The following is a 19237-nucleotide window of genomic DNA, read 5'->3' on the forward strand; positions in this document are numbered from 1 at the left end:
AAGCACACCATAACACTAGCACATCCCACTTCTTCCATCTCGCACATTTAATGCAACCCAGGTTTTTTTTTTAATACTCATACCAAGTTAAAGCAACGATTATCTAACAGCCTGCTTGACAGTTTATAAATTAAAATCAATTCCTATTGAATTTTCTGTGTATTTCTTGGTGTACTTAAGTGACTTCAGAACAATATAATGGATTGAAGAGAAAAACCCAGTACATAAACAATTTAGAACAGTTGCTACATTTCCGAAATATAATGGAGCCTTTTGTGATAGCATCAAACATATGTTTTGACTGAAGGCTGGCGCCAGTGATTCTGGGTAGCATAGCAGGCGCCACCTCCATGCAGCCTCTGAGTCAGGGGCTGCACCTCAGACCTTACGTGAGCCTGTTCTGTGCCTGATCTTTGCATGGATGGGTCCTCTTGGGTCAAACAAGTTCTTTTCCATCCCATCACATGGCCGTGGTGCAGTCGGACTGGCTCTGGCCAAGTACAAGGCCAGTTTAATTGTCCAAGCAACTAATTGTCCCTGAAATGTCTCCCACAGGCACAGCTGTTTTCTGCATCTTTCCATTAATTTTGAACACCAGAGGTTATTGCCATATCGTCTTTGTTGTGCCGTAAAATTCAGACTCCTGCTGGAAGCTCTTAGAGATGGACAAAAGAGTAAGAATCCAACCTGGCGAGTCGAGCCTTTCTGATTCTGAAAAGGCATCATCTGTGTTATCAATGACTCACACAGGAAGTTGTCAAGATATTGGTTTTAATACTCTATAAAATTCCTTGACAATCCATAGGATTTCTAAAATCCTAGTGAGCTTGGTTCTGTCGTGATTTTGTCCTTCCTAAATCTCTATTTTTAAGCTAATTATGAGAACGGGAGCTGCAAGTCAGTAGCTGTAGCTCAGCACCCCATCCTCCTCCAAGCGGTTCCCCTACAAGCCAGAAATGAGAAGGTGGGGGTTGATCCTCACAGCTCCAGGGTCACAGATGTAACAGGGGTGCACAGACAACACAGGACACTAAACCCACCAGCTCACCTTTTGTTTCAGTTTTCACAGTAGACAGTTTAAAGTCTTTATCAAAAGCACAGGAATTTTGTCAACATTGTCACGTGCAGGTAAGTGAAACCCAAGAACCTGTCACACTGCATGACTAGCGTGACTCCAGACTCCAGGCTCCTGGGTCACGAGTGGTCTTTTAATCCCACGTCCCCCTCTCTGAAGACCACGTGAACATAGGAAGAAAGTCAGACATTTGGACTTAAATAACCTGCAACGTTGAGCTGCCATGTCGGGGGGTTCGCCTGCCACCGAAGCCTAAGTGGGGGGTCCCACGGCGGCTTCCCTTCGCTGTGCGCTGGGTGCCAGCTCTACCCAGTGGCTCAGGACTAGCCCCCCTGGGCTCTGGGCTCGCCGAGGGAACAGCCTGCTCAGCTCGAAGCCGTGTCTCCCGGGAGACAGGGAGGCAGGCCCGGGGATGCTGAGGCTGCTCTTCTTCCTGTTCCTTCCAGAACCCAACTTTGTGTCCTCCTACGACATCGGGAACTTCACCTACTTCTTCTTCCGAGAAAACGCGGTGGAGCATGACTGTGGCAAGACGGTGTTCTCCAGAGCCGCCCGCGTGTGCAAGAATGACATCGGGGGCCGCTTCCTGCTGGAGGACACGTGGACCACCTTCATGAAGGCCCGGCTGAACTGCTCGCGCCCCGGCGAGGTGCCCTTCTACTACCACGAGCTGCAGAGCACCTTCTTCCTGCCCGAGCTGGACCTGCTCTACGGCATCTTCACCACCAATGTGTGCGTACCCCAACACCCCTTGACCTTTAAAGGGGCGCTTGCTTTAAAGGGGAGCTCTTATTTTCCTGGCCCAGCAGCCAAATCATTTTTTGAGTCTGAATTAAATGTCACACAAATTTAGGTGACTTCTGAGATCAGATATAGGAGGAGAAAGCTAATAATAATAATAATTAAAGTTATGAGCAGCACTTACATGATAGTATCAAATGATTCTACTGTTCATCTTGCCTTGGTACCTACCTGGGCTATTTATTCTTTATGCTCCAGCTCCTGGATTTGCGCGTAATAAAGCGGGGGTGTCTGCACAGTTCCCTCTTTGAGATAAGGTCATTCTTGCCTCAGCCCCTGCTCCTAATTGAAATGGACGTTCTCCCTTTGCAGGAGCTGCCTTCCACGTTCTCGCGGTGGCTGGCTGAGGCATTTCTGTGGGGATGGTTAAACTTTGGAATTATTTTTGAAAAACTTACGCTGTCTGTCTTGTGGGACGATCTCCCAGCTTCAGAACGGACGTTCTGTTTGGATACGGCAAAGCCTAAAGCTGAGGTTCCCTGCCCGACCCCTCAGTCCTTGGACCTCGCTCTTGCTTCATTCTCAGCTGAGGGGCTGTGACGAGACCCAGCAGGGTCACCCCGCCCAGAGATGGAGGCTGGATGACCCGGAGGCAGGCTCTGAGCTCTGAGTTCCGCTTGGAACGCCCTTTGAAAGCCCTAGTCAGTGACCCACCCTTTAGATAAGACCCACTGGGTGTCCCACAGCACTGAACCTGGGTGGGCTGAAAGTGCTGATGGGGGGGGGGGGCAGGGTGGCCAGTGCTTCCAAGTTTCTGGGCTGGTCCTGGTTTGTCGGGTGACCAGCAGCTGGGTCTGTCTGGGGTCGTCCAGGCTTGGCCCAGGATCCGGGGCACCTGTTCCAACTGGCAGCGGCCACAGTCCCTGCCCTGCTCCGCTGTGTCCTGGCATCAGAATCCTGCGGAGAACCACGCTCCTGAGGCCCCGGCAACGGCCTTGCTTCCCGGCTCCTCTTCCTCCTGCCCCGGCCCCACGGAGCCTGAGCTTGCAGCCACAAGGCCTCCGCGCGGCGTCTCCTTTCTCGGGCTGAGATAAATGACTCCCCTCCCAGCCCACCGCGACCCTCTGTGTTGCTGTGAATCCGGTTGTCAACCCCGGAGGTCATTTTTCCACCTTGATAAGTTTCTCTTAAAATATCAACTTGCAGATCCTGCAGCTGATTCACCTTCAAAGCCTCGTTTCAGAAACCAGGCAGCTGCCGGGGCTCACCGCTCAGCTGACGGCAGTTTGCATCTGGGCGGGTTCGGCTCTTTATCCACATCCCCCCGGCTCTGGGCAAAAAAGGAGCCACTTTGGAAGCTGGGGCTGGACCTTCCTGGGTGGGTAGTGCTCAGTGTGGGTTTAATGTCGCGAGTGCCCCGGTGTGTGAAGTTGGCTGACGAGGCTCCTTCCTCCATACTAGAAGAGGCACAATCCCCAGATCCCGCCTTGTTGCCCTGCTGCACCGTGCCTTGGGAACATCCATTTCTAAGCCACAGTTTTCCCACCTCAGCTGGATGCAGCTGCTCACAGACGACCCATCCTTGACAAAACTCCCCCCAAACTGCAATTGTGAGGCCTTCTAGAAGGTGCTTCCTTGGGGCGTGCCCGGCTCCTGGGGCTCTCTGACCTCCGTCCCCTCTCCCTTGGCTCCCCAGGAACAGCATCGCCGCCTCGGCTGTGTGCGTCTTCAACCTCAGCGCCATCTCGCAGGCCTTCAACGGGCCCTTCAAGTACCAGGAGAACTCGCGCTCCGCCTGGCTGCCTTACCCCAACCCCAACCCCAACTTCCAGGTAATCCCAGGTGCAGGTGCCCTTGCTGGATCATCCCCCTGGGAGAAAGCAGACCGTGTTGAGATGGGCTGGGCCAACCTGTGGGTGCACCGTGCAGCCAGGGCTCTGGGCCGGCCCATCACACAGGCGAGGCCCTGGGTGCCTGAGGGCCGGCATAATGCGGCAGGGCGGGGAACCAGGCATCCATGGGTCCTAATGGCGGTGGGTGCTGTGTCCCCTGGACCCAGATCCTTCAGGAATGCAGCCCTGGAGACACAGGGGCACACTAGGCTCTCGTTGGCAAGTGTGCCCAGAAGTTGTGGGGTGACCAGGTGCGATGGAGCGACCAGGGCAAAAAGTCATCAAGATATGGGGCGTTTTTGGGCTCCCACACCAGGGACTGCCCGCCCCCCCAATGTTCGGAAGGAGCTGAGGCCTGAGAGATTCAGCCCCGTCTCACCAATCCCCTCGGGCTGCAGGAACCCGAGTCCCTGGGTGCCTGGGTGCTTTGAGCATCGAAGTGCGCTTTGCTGTGGTTCTTCCACCAGGCTCCTGACCCACCCTGCTTCTGGGGTGGTCTTCCCTCCTAGCTACCTGACCGCCAGGTTCAGGGGTGCCCTTGTGCCTTTCCTCAGTGAGCCTGGGAGACGCTCGTCCTGGGGGGGGGCTCCCCTGACCCCCCTCAGCCTGGGTGACTTCCTCGGAGGCTCATCTCCAAACACAGCCTTGCCCGGGGTTAAGCTTCAACACAGGGAATCGGGGTGACAAGCCTTCAGCCGCCAAGGGGGTATTTCCAGGGTACCCCTGGGGTCCGGCGGTGAATAGACGCTTTGGAACTTGGTCTCTTCCTCTGCTCTCAGCCGCGCTGAGGGAGCCATCATTATCCGCACTTGCCAGGGAGCCAAGTGTTTTATAAAATGTCTATTCATTGTCCCAGCCTTGCCGGCTGACAGGGTCGCTGGAGAAGGAGTTCCCTTGGTGGGTCAGGTGGGCTGAGGCGGGGGGTGGGGGGGCGTGACGTGGCGTCCCGAGCATGCCCAGGTGCTGTCATCATTGCAAACTCCACGCTGACTCTGACCCCGAGTTGAGTCTCCACATCTAGTCCCCCAAGGCCCTGCTGTGGGGTGCGGTGTGGCTATTGGAGAAGAGCCGTGAATTCCTGCAGGTTATAAATAGTAAAGATGCTCACTGTGGGTCTTCAGTGAGCAGCCTGACACGCAGTATGTGTAAGCTCGAGGTGCAAAGCTCGTTACTTGGATGCATTTGTATAAAATGGCTCCTTGGATGCGTTTATATGAAATGGTTCCTGTAGCCACAGTTACCAAGTTACAGCGTCACAGCGCAGTATCTCCGCCTCCGTTCCCTCCTCTGTGGTGTCTTCACTGCTGTTTGCAAGTTTCTAGCTTTCAGCAATCGCGTCTTAACCCCTAACTGGTTTGACTGGTGTTTGTTCAGGTTCTGCACAGGCCGCCTCCTCGCTGTCTGATTTGTCTCACTGAGCGCGCATGGCTGTGCCCTCCCTCCCTCCCCGCCCGCCCTATTTGTGGGGTGCTTGGAATGTGATGACGGTTCCGGCCCACGAGCCTCCCCTGTCAATGCCTTACGCCCTGGCATGGGGAACACTTAGCCCTTTGGGTATATTTGCCTCTCACCGAAAACCCCTCATTTCCAAGGCCGTGGCTTCACGATGCCAGCATCACAGGGAAGGACTCACCCCACCCCCAGCGATGGGCAGGGATGCGGGGTGAGCACGCAGAGGTGCAGCGGGCTTTGGGGAGGCTTAGCGGAGCTTGTCCTCTTCACGTAGAAGTTGAGCTCTTCAGGAAGGTCACGTTTTGCATTTAATTCCTGCCCCGAATTCCTGCATTAAATGCGATTATTGCATTTAATTCCTGGCCCAAATATGATCAAGTGTCTCCCTGTGCCTCAATGGATTTGGGCTCCCCTCACACAGGCATCCTTCCCGGGCGCAGGAGACCATCTGGACGGGTCTGGAGAGGAAACGCGTCCGGGAGGAAGGACCCGCACACGTGAGGAGGGTCTCTGGATCGCAGTGACCAGCAGTGAGGACGCGGGGGCGTCCCTGCTGCTCCCCTACTGCTGGCAGGAGCTGTGTGCAGCTCCGGTGCCGGGAGGGGCTCGTGGATTAGGGGAAGAGAAACGAGAAGGAGGGGTTAGGAGGGACAGTGCGGAAGAGTCGGTGTTTGGCACAGGAATCTCGACTGTGCCGTAGAGAGCAAAACCGCGATCTGTGATTTAAGTGCGTCTCCCCTAGAAGGCCTTGGCGTTTCTCTAAGCCTGGCAGTTGGGGCTCGGCACCCCACGTCATCCAGATGCTGAGCCTCGAGGGAAAACGTCTGCAGACAGAGGACATCACCAGGCCCATGGCTCAGCTGCGTGTGACAGACTCTGGAATTTTCTGTGCAGTTTGGGTTACTGCCAACGAGACATGGAGGCGTCACAGACCACAGACCTCAGAACGTGGCCAGGCTGCTGAGGGTTTTGGGGGGCCTTCACATGGGGTGAGACCACATCGTGGGAGCTTAGACCCACAGGCGCAGTGGGGCTGGGCGGGGGCGGGGGCGGGGGCAGGGGCGGTGGGGTGGGCGCCATTACCGGGCCTGTGGGCTGCAGGCCGGCGCAGGGATGCCAGCCCAGGGGAGGGCCTGTTGTCCTTGAAACAAGTAAATAATCAAGACGAACGTTTCACTGTCTCAGAAAAAGAGCAACGTGGTCGACCTTTCCACTTCCCAGGCCTTTGTGGGCCAGGCCCGGTGGCCGGGTGAGGGGCCTGGTTCTCGTCCTTTTGGTTCCTCTTGCTGAGCCCCAGGCTGTTGCCGGACACAGCGGAAGCCTGCACAGGCACAGCTGGAGGATTTGCAGCCCATTAGAGGGTTAGGCGGGGTACTTAGGACCCCATAAATAAATGCTGTAAATTTAAATGGCTTTCAGAAAATTTGAAAAACAACCCCTGGGGGGGATGTCCATTACAGGCTGGCGAGGAAGCCAAGGCGCTGCGGATGGAGCTCTCGCTCCGAGTCTGCCACCCAGTTCTCTGTGTGTGTGTGTGTGTGTGTGTTTGGGGGGGTCCCCTTCTGGCAGGCGCAGCTCAGACACTAGCTGGGGGTCTACACCACCACTCTTCTGACCTGCCCACCTGCTGATGGAGCAGATCCACGGGAGATGGGCTCAGCCCCCCTCAGACTTCCCCCCTGTACCCCACTTCAGAGCCCAGTCTCAAGTCCAGCTTGTCACCTGGGCTTCCGAGCCACAGGCTGCAGGTTGGAGGGTCTAGCGATCCTTTCCTTGGCTTTGGTTGATTGGCAGGAGCAGCTCATGGAGCTCAGGAAACAGTTTACTTACTGCTTTGCCGGATTATTACAAAAGGATAAAAGTCAGGAGCAGCACAGAGCGAGGGGTTGGGGGAGGGTGAGGGGCTGCCCTCTGGTCTGCCTCTCTCCTGGCACCTCCTGTGCCCCCCAGCCTGGAGCCCCATCCTCGTGGGCTTCATCACACAGGCGCACCCGATTAGTCCTCGACCGTGAACCTGACCCCCAGCCGCTCCCTGCGCCATAGGTCAAGGGGAGGGAGGGAGCTCTAACTCCTCCTCCAATCACCTGCTTGCGTCTCCTGGCAACCAGCTCCCCTTCCTAGGTGCTCCCAGATGTCCTCGCTGACAGCACATAGACGTCTTCATAGTTCTCTTAGGGAAACCCAGGGGCTTCCGGAGCTCTGTGTCAGGAATGGGGCCAGGCAGCAGACGCGTGTCTTATTGCGAGTCCCAGTCCTGCGCTGGTCATTCAGGTCCATGACGCCAGGATACAGGGGTCCAGGAGCAAATCAACAGGAGCGGTCAGCGGCCTCCTGGGGTGACCCCCCAGGTTCCTCATTGAGCAGCAAGAGGTCCTCCTCCATTGGAGGTTATTGCTGCTGGCTTTTAGTATGCCGGGCTTTAAAAAAAAACACTGTGAATAGGAAACTCGCGTGCAACACTCCCCAAGTGCAGAGCTGACTGTCCCCAACCCCATGAAGTGCCCCGGCTTCCGCCAAGGAAGAGCAGCAAGTGTGGTCTCTCAGCACTTACTCACCTGCACGACTTCAGGCCACACCCACCAGAGCTGGCTTCAACCTCATGGACAGGCCGCATCCGCGCTGCCAGCGTGACAGTCACATAGGGTGATTCTGTGAAGTCCCCCGGGCCAGCCTGCCCGACAGCAAATGCTTGTGCGTCACCCACTGAGCCTTTCCTTCCTTTAATTACTCGCTCAGGGCCTCCCCTGTGGCGCAGCGGTTGAGCGCTGGCTTGCGAAGCTGCCCGCAGCCTCTGCAGCACCGGTTCGATCCCCGGCCGCTCCCCAGCCACCGGAGGAGGGTCCCACATGGCATGACAGACCTCTCCTGCCATGCCTGCTGCTCCCCTCAACAGTGTATTTCGTCAGTCTGCCTGTTCTGCTCCCCGCTCTGGCTCTGGTGAATTCTCTCACCCTCCCGCGCTTCTGACTGTACCCAGTGCTTGTATCAATAAATAAATAAATCTCTTAAAAAATAAATAAATAATCACTTGCTCATTTCCCTCCGGCCCATGCAGCTCAATGGGCCGCGAGCGGCTGTCCTGTACCCAGTGGGTGGCTTTCACCCCAGGGTTCCCGTCTTCCCTGGCCAGGCTTGCTGTCTGGCCCCTGGTCATTTACAGGCGCTTTCAGTCAGCCCACACGCCCCTGCTGACTCCTCGCGGGTGTCCTGCAAGGAGAGTGACTCGAACGGTGTTTGGCCACCTAATGGTGACAGGGTGGAGACAAGGAGGCTCTGCTCGCCTGAGACTCCTGTGAAGTCGGGAGCTGAGCCCTTCACCTGTTGTCACGTCGTCCCATCACGGGCACAGGGAGCCCGCCTGGGGCTATCCCTTGGCCTGGCACCAGGGACCCCTCCTGGGGACCCAGCCCATCCTCTGCAGGGATGTGGCATTAAACTAAGCATCAGCCCAGACTCAAAATCCATGTCATTCCGAGATTCTCTGAATCTCCAATCAGCCCGTCATTTCATGGCAAGTGGGGCGCTCTCTCAAGTGCTGCAGAATGCCTGTTTTTCAAAGCAATTTCCATCTCACACTTGCACCTCTAACCTGTTATAAAATCCGGGATTAGAAATCACATGTTGTAAGTGGTATTGCAGATGGCATGAAAGTGGGATTTCATTTCCATCAAACCTACTTATATGAAGTTCTGCTCAAGATCAGCCTTTGTGGGAACCAGGATTTGAAGTTATGGAAATGACAAATATTGGTGGTAATTTTCTGATTCTGTGCTCTGCCCCAGGGAAGCTTTGCCTCTTTCTGATCTCTCCTTTTACCTCATCCTTGCCCAGAACCCTCCTCCATCCCGCCCCAGCCCTCCACAGCGCAGCTTTGAACTTAGTTCTCAGCAATTCGAGGCCTCGTGTTTCTACATCACCCTGACTCCTCCCTCGCTCCCTCTTTTGCCTCCTTTAGACCCTCGTCTCTCCCCATCTCTCTCCCTCCCTTCCCTCATCTCTGTGTCTCTCTCTTGCAAGTTTGCAAAAAGTCTGTTCGTCTCGCTTGAATATGAGCACAAAGCAATAAGCCGGCACACTGCTCTTGTGGTCTGTGAATGACATACAGTATTGCATAATTCACAAAATTAACTGCACAATTATATCTTCGTGGAGTCCATATCTCATGTATAGACCCACCGCTCCCCTAGAAAGCTAACAAATCTATGTGGTGTATGGATTGTTACCTTTCCCATTTGGTTACCTTCCTCATCGGACGGCTGGCATGCTTTCCACTTGTCCAGAGAGCTTCTGAGTTCTTCCAGAGGGGACACGGTGTTTTTATAGACAGGCCTTTTAAGTCAGCAGTGACTGCCATGTGAGTTTGTTTTTATCTCCTGATCAGCCAATTTATGATGAAGTTGAGAGACTCCCCAAGAGTGATGGGTTCACATCTACAGAGAGGGAGGCCGAGGATGGGGCTTTGGGGGGAGAGAAGCCCTGGTGTGTGCAGACCTCAGTTCCCTGCTGGGTGTATTTGGTTTCCAAGGCAGCCTCACTGGGGTGGCCTGGATCCAGGTGGGTCCAAGTGAGTCCAGGTGAATCAAGATGGTCTAGGTGGATCCAGGTGGGTCCAGGTGAGTCCAGGTGGTCCAGGTGGATCCAGGTGGGTTCGGGTGGGTCCAGGTTGGGCCCCAGTGACAGCCTGTCTCCCTGCAGTGTGGCACCGTGGACCAGGGTCCGTACGTGAACCTGACGGAGAGGAACCTGCAGGACGCCCAGAAGTTCATCCTGATGCACGAGGTGGTGCAGCCGGTCACCCCCGTGCCGGCCTTCCTGGAGGACAGCAGCCGCTTCTCCCACGTGGCCGTGGACGTGGTGCAGGGCCGGGACGCCCTCATGCACATCCTCTATTTGGCCACAGGTAGGCCCGCGCCCTCTCTGGGGAGCCCCCCCTCCGCTTCTGATTGGTCTAAAGTTCTCAACCTGCTGCCCCAGCGCCAGCCTTTGGTGCGTTTCGCGTCCTCACAAGCACACACCCCACGGTGCTCACATCCATCTTCACCGCCCTCCATGCTTCTGGGGAGACCACCATGCCCCTGTTTGCTCAGTAAGTTTCTTCAGGTCAAGACCTTTTAACTTGGATGATGGAGGACACTGGGCTTTGTTAGGGGGTGTTGCTGCTCGAATGTTCGCCTGGGATCACGTGCTGGGTCCAGCGGGTTCCCAGAGGGCGCTCACAATCCTTCTGTCGGGGTGCTCTGCAGAAGCAGCTGAAAGACGCATTTGTGGGGCCACAGAACATTTTACCGAAAACGTAGACAAACGCCCCTCCCGCAGGCCCTGGGTCACCGGGCTCAGCTTCACGCAACAGCCCGTAGCGGGCTGGTCCTTCCGGGCTGCGACACAGACAGCCCCGCGCCCACTAGGGTGCAGGCTGCTTCTCCCGCCGACTCTCTGGGTGGCAGCTCCGGGGCTGCTCCTCCCTGTGCGTCCCGCCCGGATGTGCACCTGCCCGGGGGCTCACCCCAGGCTCTGCCCCTGCCTCCCCCCCACACGCCCACCTGCCTCACGGCCCTGCTGCCCTCCAGGACGGAGGCTGCTGCATCCATGTGCTGTGTTCCCTTTGTCTCTGCCCAGGTAGATGCCCTGTTGCCAAGTTGTGTCTGTGCAGGGTGGCCTCGTGGGGACACCTCGCCTGACTTCATTGCCCAACTTTCCTGCCCCGTTTCTATCCCCCGCTCACCAGCTAGGGGTGTCCCCAGTAGGCCTGAGCCCCTGAGCCCTGCCCTTGTGCCGCTTGCTGGGCAGTGACAGTGACGAAGCCAGAGGTGGCCAGAGTGTCCGCAGCCCGTCGAGTTCCGGGGCATAGAGGTAGCGGGTGGAGATGGCAGAGGCTCAGGTTTTGCTCCAAGTTGGATAATAACCAGGTGAAACATTTTGTAGAGAAACGGCGTGTGCTGCCCTGGTGAGGAGCACGGTGTGGTCACAGGCCTGGGCAACCTCTCTCCTCAAATCCTAAAGTGTTGCAAACCTACATTACCTCACTCAAAAAAATGCATTTTTTAAAAAAAGGAAATCACATGAAACAATACATTTTTTCCAAGATAACAGTCCATAATACCTGGAGAATGAATCGAAGGGTCACCACCAAGGCAGACATGGTCATATTGAGGATGAAAATGTTTTGCACCATCTATGAATTTGCTTTAAGATCCGCCGCTTATGTGAAGTGTGAGTGAGCGCTGAGTGGCGTGTCCCCGCACCGTGACCCCATGGGTGGGCGAGAGTCTGGCCGAGGCCCCTTCTGTGCACACCAGAGCTGGGGCGGGGGCGTGGCAGCCCGGGAGGTAGGTGGGCAGCAGGGTCAACACCAGCCTCGGCGGGTAATACCACCCCAAGGAGGTGGATATTGCTTCCTGACGGACATGAAGTCGTACGTGCAAAGGGCAGGTGCACGTGCGGTGCAGCGACAGTTGGACAAGCTGTGCTGTTGCCATCTCACGGGGGGGAGCACCATCAGGGGAATGAATGTGGAAAGTCTCCTGGTCTTGATGAAGAGGAGAAAGGCTTGGGAATCGCTGATCTTGGTGTTTCCTGGAGAGGAACTAGCGGATCCTGTTTATGCTCTGCCCCAGCACAGCCCCTCGGTCTTGGGCATTTGAGGGACGTGTGACAATCTTCTCTGAGAGGGAGAGATGGAGAGATGCAAGTTTAGTGCCAGTTTTAGTGTCCCATCCACTGGGGAAGACTCAGCAGTGAACAAAAACATGGATGCCTGCCCTGAGCGAGCTTGCGTGGCAGAGGAAGGCAACAGCAAAATGACGGGTTGACCCCAACTTTTCTATGGGGAAAAGTGGAGCAGGGAGGCTGGGGTGGCGGGCGGCTCGGGCCAGGGAGTGTTTCTGTGGATGAGCCCCCAGGCGCTGAGTGCCATCTGGGGGGGCAGGGGGTGGTCGAGACAGGATTCCACTCAAGGACTGTGGCTTCGGGCACTACCCAGTCCTGACTGTTGCCACTGAGTTGAGCCCCGTGGACCCGCCTTTTGTAGGGTCACACCCACGGTGGGAATCGCCACACCGAGAAGGATGAGGCACAAGAGAAGGCGTCCCGGATGGGTGAGGCCCTGAGCCTCCCGAGGGCTGGACAGGGTGTCACCGGGGCGGGGCCAGGGGCACCCTGACCTGCAGGTGCAGACAGCGCCAGAGCCTCACCTGTGGGCTTCCTCGGAGCTGCCAGGAGACCGGGGAGGGAGCAGACCCTCCCTCTCTTCTCTTCCTGATCGCTTGTGAATACAGAACATGGCATTTTGATGGCTGTTTGCTTGCTACTCATCGTTGTTAAAAACTGAGAAATCAGCTTGTGGAAAAAACGTCATTCTTTGAAAAAACAAACTATTCTAGAAATTTCTCCCTCTGGACTAGCAGTTGGCAACTCCTGCGACTCAAGCTGAAGTTCCACTCGGGGGACTGTTTTATCCATGTATGGTTTCTCCAGCACGTGGATGCCCCTCAGCTCCTTTTCCAAAGAGGAAGACAAGGCTGCCCAGTGAGGGGTGTGTCAGTGTCCCCCTGACTGACCAGAGAGACTGGACAGTCCCTCAGAGCAGCCTCGGGGCACCAAGCCCAAGTAGCCCCTCTGCCATTGTGAACAGTTACCTCCCTCAACTCTGGAGTCTGTCTGCAGCTCCCTGTCAGAGGCCCGCATTAAACTGGGAGATCTGGTGATGGAGACGTATTCTGCAATTGTGTCGTGGGCTGGAAATTGCAAATCCGAGTCTAATTGACTTTCTCAACATGTCCCCGTTTATTTAAGAGATTCCTATAGGCTGAAAGAGAACATTCTGTGGTTGGACCGTGTATTTGATAAAATGTAAGAAAATTGAGTTTAATCACAGAATGATTGAGGTGAATAATAGCAGAGCAGGCAAGTTCCGATTCCCTGGCATTATGGGTTAAACGGTGTCCCCTAAAAGGACATGTTCAAGTTCAACTCATCAATATCTCAGAAGGTGACCTTGTCTGTAAAGAGGGTTTCCAGAGCTGTCATAGGTCAAGGTGAAGCTGGAGTGGAGGCGGCTGAGCCCTTAGTCAGAGTGTCCTTATATGAAGCGGGACACAGCCTGGACACAGGGCACAGGGGCAGTGCGTGGGACAGGGAATCCCAAGCTGAACAGCCACCGTGAGGCTGTAGGGGATGGGGGGCCACCCCGGTGCTCCTGGGACTAGGGCCCTGCACGGACCTCAGTCGCAGACTCCCTGCCCCGGGGTGTGCGCTCTGGTCAGCAGCCCGGCTCATGCATCCAGCTGTCTGCTTCTCCTCGCATCTGGTCTTGCAGCTACATGTCAAGCCGTCTGGCTTCCTCTGGCCCCTGACCTTTCTCAATGCCCTGAACTCAACAAACAGAATTAATATTCTAGTATTTGCTCATGTCAGGCCCAATTAAAATGAGAAGTCTACTGTTGAAAACAATTTAATGTTTGCCAAACCCCTTAAAATGGCATGAAAACCAATCACTGCTTTGTTTTACTAAATATAGGGACAATTCGTTCTTGCATTTTAATGCATTTTGTTTTTAAGCATGTTTTTCTGGATAAATTTAGTAGCTCATGCCTAGCTCCCTAAGCACAAATAACAGGGTGTTACAGGCTATAAATCAGTAGACACCTAGGTTTCCTCGGAGCTGATGCGACTCCACGTCTGTGTCTGGGGAGGACACTTCCCGCTCGGCCTCAGCCTCTGTCACCCTCGGTCATGTCCCGACCATCAGTGTGGACTGAAATTTGCCCCTGCTGGTAAAGCTGGTCTTTGGACTAGAGAAATGCAAACTGTTTCTCTTCATCTTTTTGTGTAGAAACCCTAAAGTTGTCTGAATCCTGAAGCTTTGTCTCTGTCCCTGGGCCTGCGGTCCTCTTGCTCATACAGCAACCGAGTTAGTAGATTATTGTTTTGGGTGAAACAATCATGTGATAATGCTGAAGACTTGCAGTGATGTACGCCCGGGTCTTCTTCCCATCGGCCCAGCTCTTCTTTGAAGGCCTTTCATCGTTTACCTCAGACCCCGCAATAGGGTCTCCCAACAATTTGGGGCCCTCCAGGCCCCTCCCATTGCCATGTTGCTAAATCACATTTACGGAGACCACATGTCCACTCAAGGCCAGGGCCCTGTCATGGTGCGAGCCAGCCGAGAGGCCTGTACCCCAAAAAACCAAAACCAGACAAACAAAAATCCCTCTAATAGAAGTTTAAGTTTCAATTTTGAAAGTTTAACTTCCTCCTTGGGGCCAAAGCTGCAGCTCCAGTTACCGGAGTTGAGGCAGAAAGGGCGCAGCCCCTGCAGCCAGAGCCCGGCCGTCCCTGCCGTCCCTGCCGTCCGCTCATCTGGACCCGGCTGGAGCGCTCCAGCAGAAGGAGGCCCCTTCTGACTCCAGTGCTTGGAGAACAGATGTCAGCACTAGAAAGAGTCCTGCAGTGTGGGCGGGGAGGGCGCGGGGAAGCGCCTTCACAATGTTTCACAGTCAGCTTCTCCCACCAACTATGAGACCTGCACCCCTGCCGCGGTGTCCACTCTCCCTTCTCCCTCCTTTCTGCGCCCCCAGCTGACTGCCCTTTTCCTGCCTGGGGGCAGGAGCACCTGCCCCTCAGGGTAACCTGGCTGCCCGCGGGTGCTGGCGCTACACCTGTCCTCCAGGGGGCGCTGCCTCTCACACTGTGACTCCAGGACCCCGGCTGCTCGGGGGTGACCACAGGACTGTCCACATCTGGAGCTGTCGTGGCACCCCGTGGACACAGAGGATGGGCGAGACTTTGGAATTCCTTCTGGAATCCAAGAAACAGAATGTCTGTGCCCTCTGGAGGGCGCCAGAGTGACAGGGGCTTTGCCATCCGCCTGCTTGCCACAGTCACCCTTCGAACTGTCAAATAGGAATTCTTAGCGCCGTGACGTCGGGGATAATGCGGTCCTGTGCTCAATGCATCTTTGCGCCGGGGAAGCTCAGCTGCCGTCCATGATCGGAGCCTGGTGGGCTGCTGTCCTCTAAGGCTGTCTTCAGAGTGACCTTTCTGGAAGGCCCCGTCTGACGGGCAGGGCAGGCGGCTGGACTCAGGGGTGCCAGGCTGCTGGGCCTCTCGCCTGGTGCAAAGTGGAGCAACCCCTGCTGTGGTGGGACACTTCCAGCCTGGCCTTTGGGTGCCCACCTCCTTCATGCCTGTCTCTGCACATTCCTCGTACTGGTGACTTGTATGTACGACCCTGGCTGGCAGTGATGAGCAGCCATTACTCCTCCGACCCAGGCCTCTGCCTCCAGGTAATTAAATTCCAGACAGCAGTTCACTCGCTCGGCTGTGCTGGGGAGGGTGAGCGCCGCGGCCACGTGTCATGAAATGTCATTAACAGCGACATTGTCTATGGGCTCCCCGCAGGCGCGGGTACACAGCACGCAACCGCAGGCAACAGCCCATCGCTTCTGTGCAAATAAGCCCTTCAGGGAGCCTGGGCGACATCCCTGAGAGGCAGAGGCGGAGATCTGACAGACCTGGGAGTGAGAGGGCTCAAGGTGCGGGGAGTGAGAGGCACCTGTCGAGACTGCTTCCCACCTGGAACCCACTCCCCCAAACCCGCCCGATGGGTGAACACAGCACACTGCCCGCTCCCCGCTCCCCACCTCCTGCCCCAGACGCCTGCCGCAGACTGTTGTAACAGAGCAAATATTGACAACACCTTGTCTGCAGACGTGCTTGGGATGTGGGGAAACAGTTGCAGCATGTCGATGCCAGATTTTCTTTTAATTGGGTTCTCTCAAAAGATAGCCACGTCCTGCCATGGGGTGAAGACTGTACACGTATTTGTGGGTTTATAATGTTTTATCTCCTTTCTCTTTTGAGACGTGGAGATGGCCACATCTGTTTCTTAATAGGGTCTTTTAGGGTCTTTCAACAGAATTGTCCTTACGACAGATGCCCTGGGGGCTGTAGTCCAGGAGCCACACAATTCTGACAGTGTCCAGATGGGGTGATGTTTTCCCCAGGCCAGCGTCCCTAGAGGCAAATGCTGTTCCCACTTTGCCTATCTGACTTAGCCCTGCAAGGAAATCACATAAATAAATATTCCCTTCAAGAAGCTGAGGACGTGACGTCTGCTGATGAGACCGTGTATGAAGAGGTAAAGCAGTTGGAATGTAACCAGCTCCTCAAGTCACAGTCCTTGAAATTACAATTATGTAGCAATTCTTGGTTTTGTTTTGATTTTAAAGACAAGATTTTGTTTTATCTTTTCTAAACATCTTTTTTAAAATCTTGAGTCAACACTGGTTTGCAGCACTGCATGTGATTCAGGGGTTCAGGTTCACACCTCTTCAGATGTGTGTTACTACACACACCACACCACACCCCGCCTGCCACCAAGGTGCCCACAGTCCTCCACCATAATTCATTAGGCGCCCTCCCCCCCCTCCGGTAGCCACAATTCTGTAATTATATATTTTTTAAGATTTTTAATTTTATTTATACAAGAGCTGGGGTTCAGGCCAGGGGCGCGGGAGGGTGAGAGGATTCACCAGAGACAGAGCAGAGAGCAGAACAGGCAGACTCTGCAGTCCTATTTTTAAGGTTTATTTTGATTTAGTTTTGTCCATTATTTTACTTTCTTTCTCTGCATTGCACACCTGCATGGACTCGTCCAATATTTGTCTCTCCTTCTGACGTGTTTCACTGAGCGTCATCCCCATTGGTTTCATCCTTGTTGTCATAAATGGCAAGTCTTCTCCTTTTTACCACTGAAGAGTATTCCATTGTCCAGGTAGACCACAGGTAGACCACAGCTCACGGGCCAAAGAAAAGCCAGTGTGAAGACACACAGGCCTCCCCGTTTCTCTCTGGCTGCCCTGAGTAGCTATTGACTCAGTGCCGAGAGTCAGTAGCTGTTGACTCTACTCCGTGAGTAGACAGAGAACTGAGTCACCAGAGAATTTCCTCTAGAAAGGTTTCCTTCTTTAAGCCTGGGAAACTAGTCCTGAGCGTTGTCTGCAGTTAGTAAAAGTCCCGGACAAAGATGGGGATTTGAACATAGCAGAAGCTGGTCTTTACACTCCGAGAACAGATTAGAGGTTGGGGGAGACTCAAAGTCCGGCATTGGCGCCAGTGCTTAAAAAATCCAATCATGAGGGCCTCCCCGGTGGCGCAGCGGTTGAGCGCTGGGTTGCGAGGCTGCCCGCAGCCTCTGCAGCGCCAGTTCGATCCCCGGCTGCTCCCCGGCCACGGGAGGAGGGTCCCACGTGGCTTGCAGACCTCTCCTGCCGCCCGCTGCTCCCCTCAGCAGTGTACTTCGGTCCTTCTGCCTGCTCTGTTCCTCGCTCTGGCTCTGGTGAATTCTCTCACCCTCCCGCGCTTCTGACGGTGCCCAGTGCTTGTAGAAATAAATAAACAAATAAATCTTAAAAAAAAGAAAATCCAATTATGAATTGTCTAAAAGCGCAAATACAGGTGTGGGATTTTGCAATCATATACTACAGTACCGTCACCCTTGGTGCTGGAAGTGACCATGACAATTAATTACCAGGGTAGGTGCTTCGTGAACCCAATTGGGTTTCATTGATATGATCAATTGATTTATTATCTTTAACATCTGCTTGACCACAGCCAAAGACCACAGGTTCAAGAAAGAAAATAGTGTCAAGGCCTTCACTTGTCCTTGCTGAGTGGTCTGCAAAGGGCAGCTTCATGGTGGTCTCCCTCTTTGAGTTGGACTCTGTCTTCTCTTTTGCTAGAAACTCTGCCGACCACAAAATGTCGGCCTGTTGTGCCCCTGGGCCATGCTGCTGGCCCCTGTGTGGGCTGGCAAGGAGCCAGCTGTCCTGGTCGTGGCTGCGTGGCTGACCTGTGATGACCACCTGGCAGCTGACCCTCAGGACCTCGGCCTTTCAAAACTGGGTCCTTGACCCACAGCCCCTGTTCCTCAGATCTTGGGGTCTTCCTGTTGGCACCAGACCCAAAATATTTGTCATTCAGGGTAGGGGGGGTGGCCTCAGCCTCTGTCCACCTGCTGGTTACTGTCCAGAGGGGCCGCCACCTTCGCCAGCTGCGTGGCCGTTTTGTAATGTAGACACAGTAAATCTAAGGCGAGTCATTTCCTTCCAGAAACTGGAATTGCTCCCAAGCAGAATGATTTCCAGGCTGGCTGGAGTTATGTCTAAGCTGCGGGCTGGACGAGAGCTCAGGAAAGATGCCCCGAGGACCTATTGATTGCTCTCTTGTTTTAAATCTAATATGGTTTTTAGTCACAGGAAACTCCAGTGGTAAATGCTGTATAAGCTCAGCTTATGATTTAGGGGACCGGAAGGCACTGTTGAGGCTCGTCTCAGCAAGCGCGGCGCGGCTGCTGCCTCCTCTCCGGGGCGCGGGGAGCTCACTCCCGGCCAGCGTGAGCCGGGCTGGTCATCTCTAAGCTGAACGCGGCAAGACAGTCCCACGGATGCTCCCACAACCGTGTGAGCTGCGCCGTCCCAGCCCCTGCGTGGAAGGGCTCCCGGGACACCCCAGCTGAAGGGGGCCCGGACTTGTGCAAGCCCCGAGCTTGGCCCCTCGGCCTGTCATGTCGGAGGCTGGGTCTCACCTGGGCCGCGGCCCCGGGGTCCACACGCAGTCCATGTGCGCTGCCTGAGCACCTGCTGTGTGCTGGCTCTGATCTCCAGCCAGGAAATGACAGTGAAGAAGCCAGGAGATCCCGGGGAAGGAGGCCACGTCCCCCCACATCTGACTCCCCAGACTTACCTGCCAAGGGTGGGATGCAGGACGAGGGTTTGAAAGAACATTAGGGGGTTAAGGACATTCCCTACAATATACGGCTGGGATATTGTCTCCACCACTTGCTAACGTATTCCTCTGGGGGAGAATTAAGTGACACGCTGAATCTGATAACCTGACCTCATTGAAATCCCCCGGAGGCAGACGCCACCAGGAAGGTCTGTTTGCCTGTTTCCACGCCCTTTCACCACCTGAGTGTGAGGCTGAGTTCTCGTGCCAAGGCCAATTTCATTCATTTGCTCAATTAGAAGTTAAAAAGAAGGAACTTTTGTAACGCCTCGGCTGTCTGCTACTTTGGGGT

The 19237-nt window shown here is 55.0% G+C and overlaps 1 protein-coding gene across 2 annotated transcripts in view; it reads left to right on the forward strand.

Annotated features, from left to right (window-relative positions):
• The window catches only part of SEMA5A (semaphorin 5A), a 343026-nt gene that overhangs the window by 254663 nt on the left and 69126 nt on the right, over window positions 1-19237 (forward strand). For both annotated transcript variants that reach the window (XM_037529538.2, XM_054687924.1), the window contains 3 exons: window positions 1522-1807; window positions 3513-3648; window positions 9856-10060. In XM_037529538.2, the coding sequence (XP_037385435.1) occupies window positions 1522-1807; window positions 3513-3648; window positions 9856-10060 (627 nt within the window). The remainder of the gene's footprint in view (window positions 1-1521; window positions 1808-3512; window positions 3649-9855; window positions 10061-19237) is intronic.

Source organism: Talpa occidentalis, unplaced genomic scaffold, assembly GCF_014898055.3.
Source record: "Talpa occidentalis isolate TD23 unplaced genomic scaffold, MPIMG_talOcc4v2.1 talOcc4.6, whole genome shotgun sequence".
In the NCBI taxonomy this organism is placed as follows: domain Eukaryota; kingdom Metazoa; phylum Chordata; class Mammalia; order Eulipotyphla; family Talpidae; genus Talpa; species Talpa occidentalis.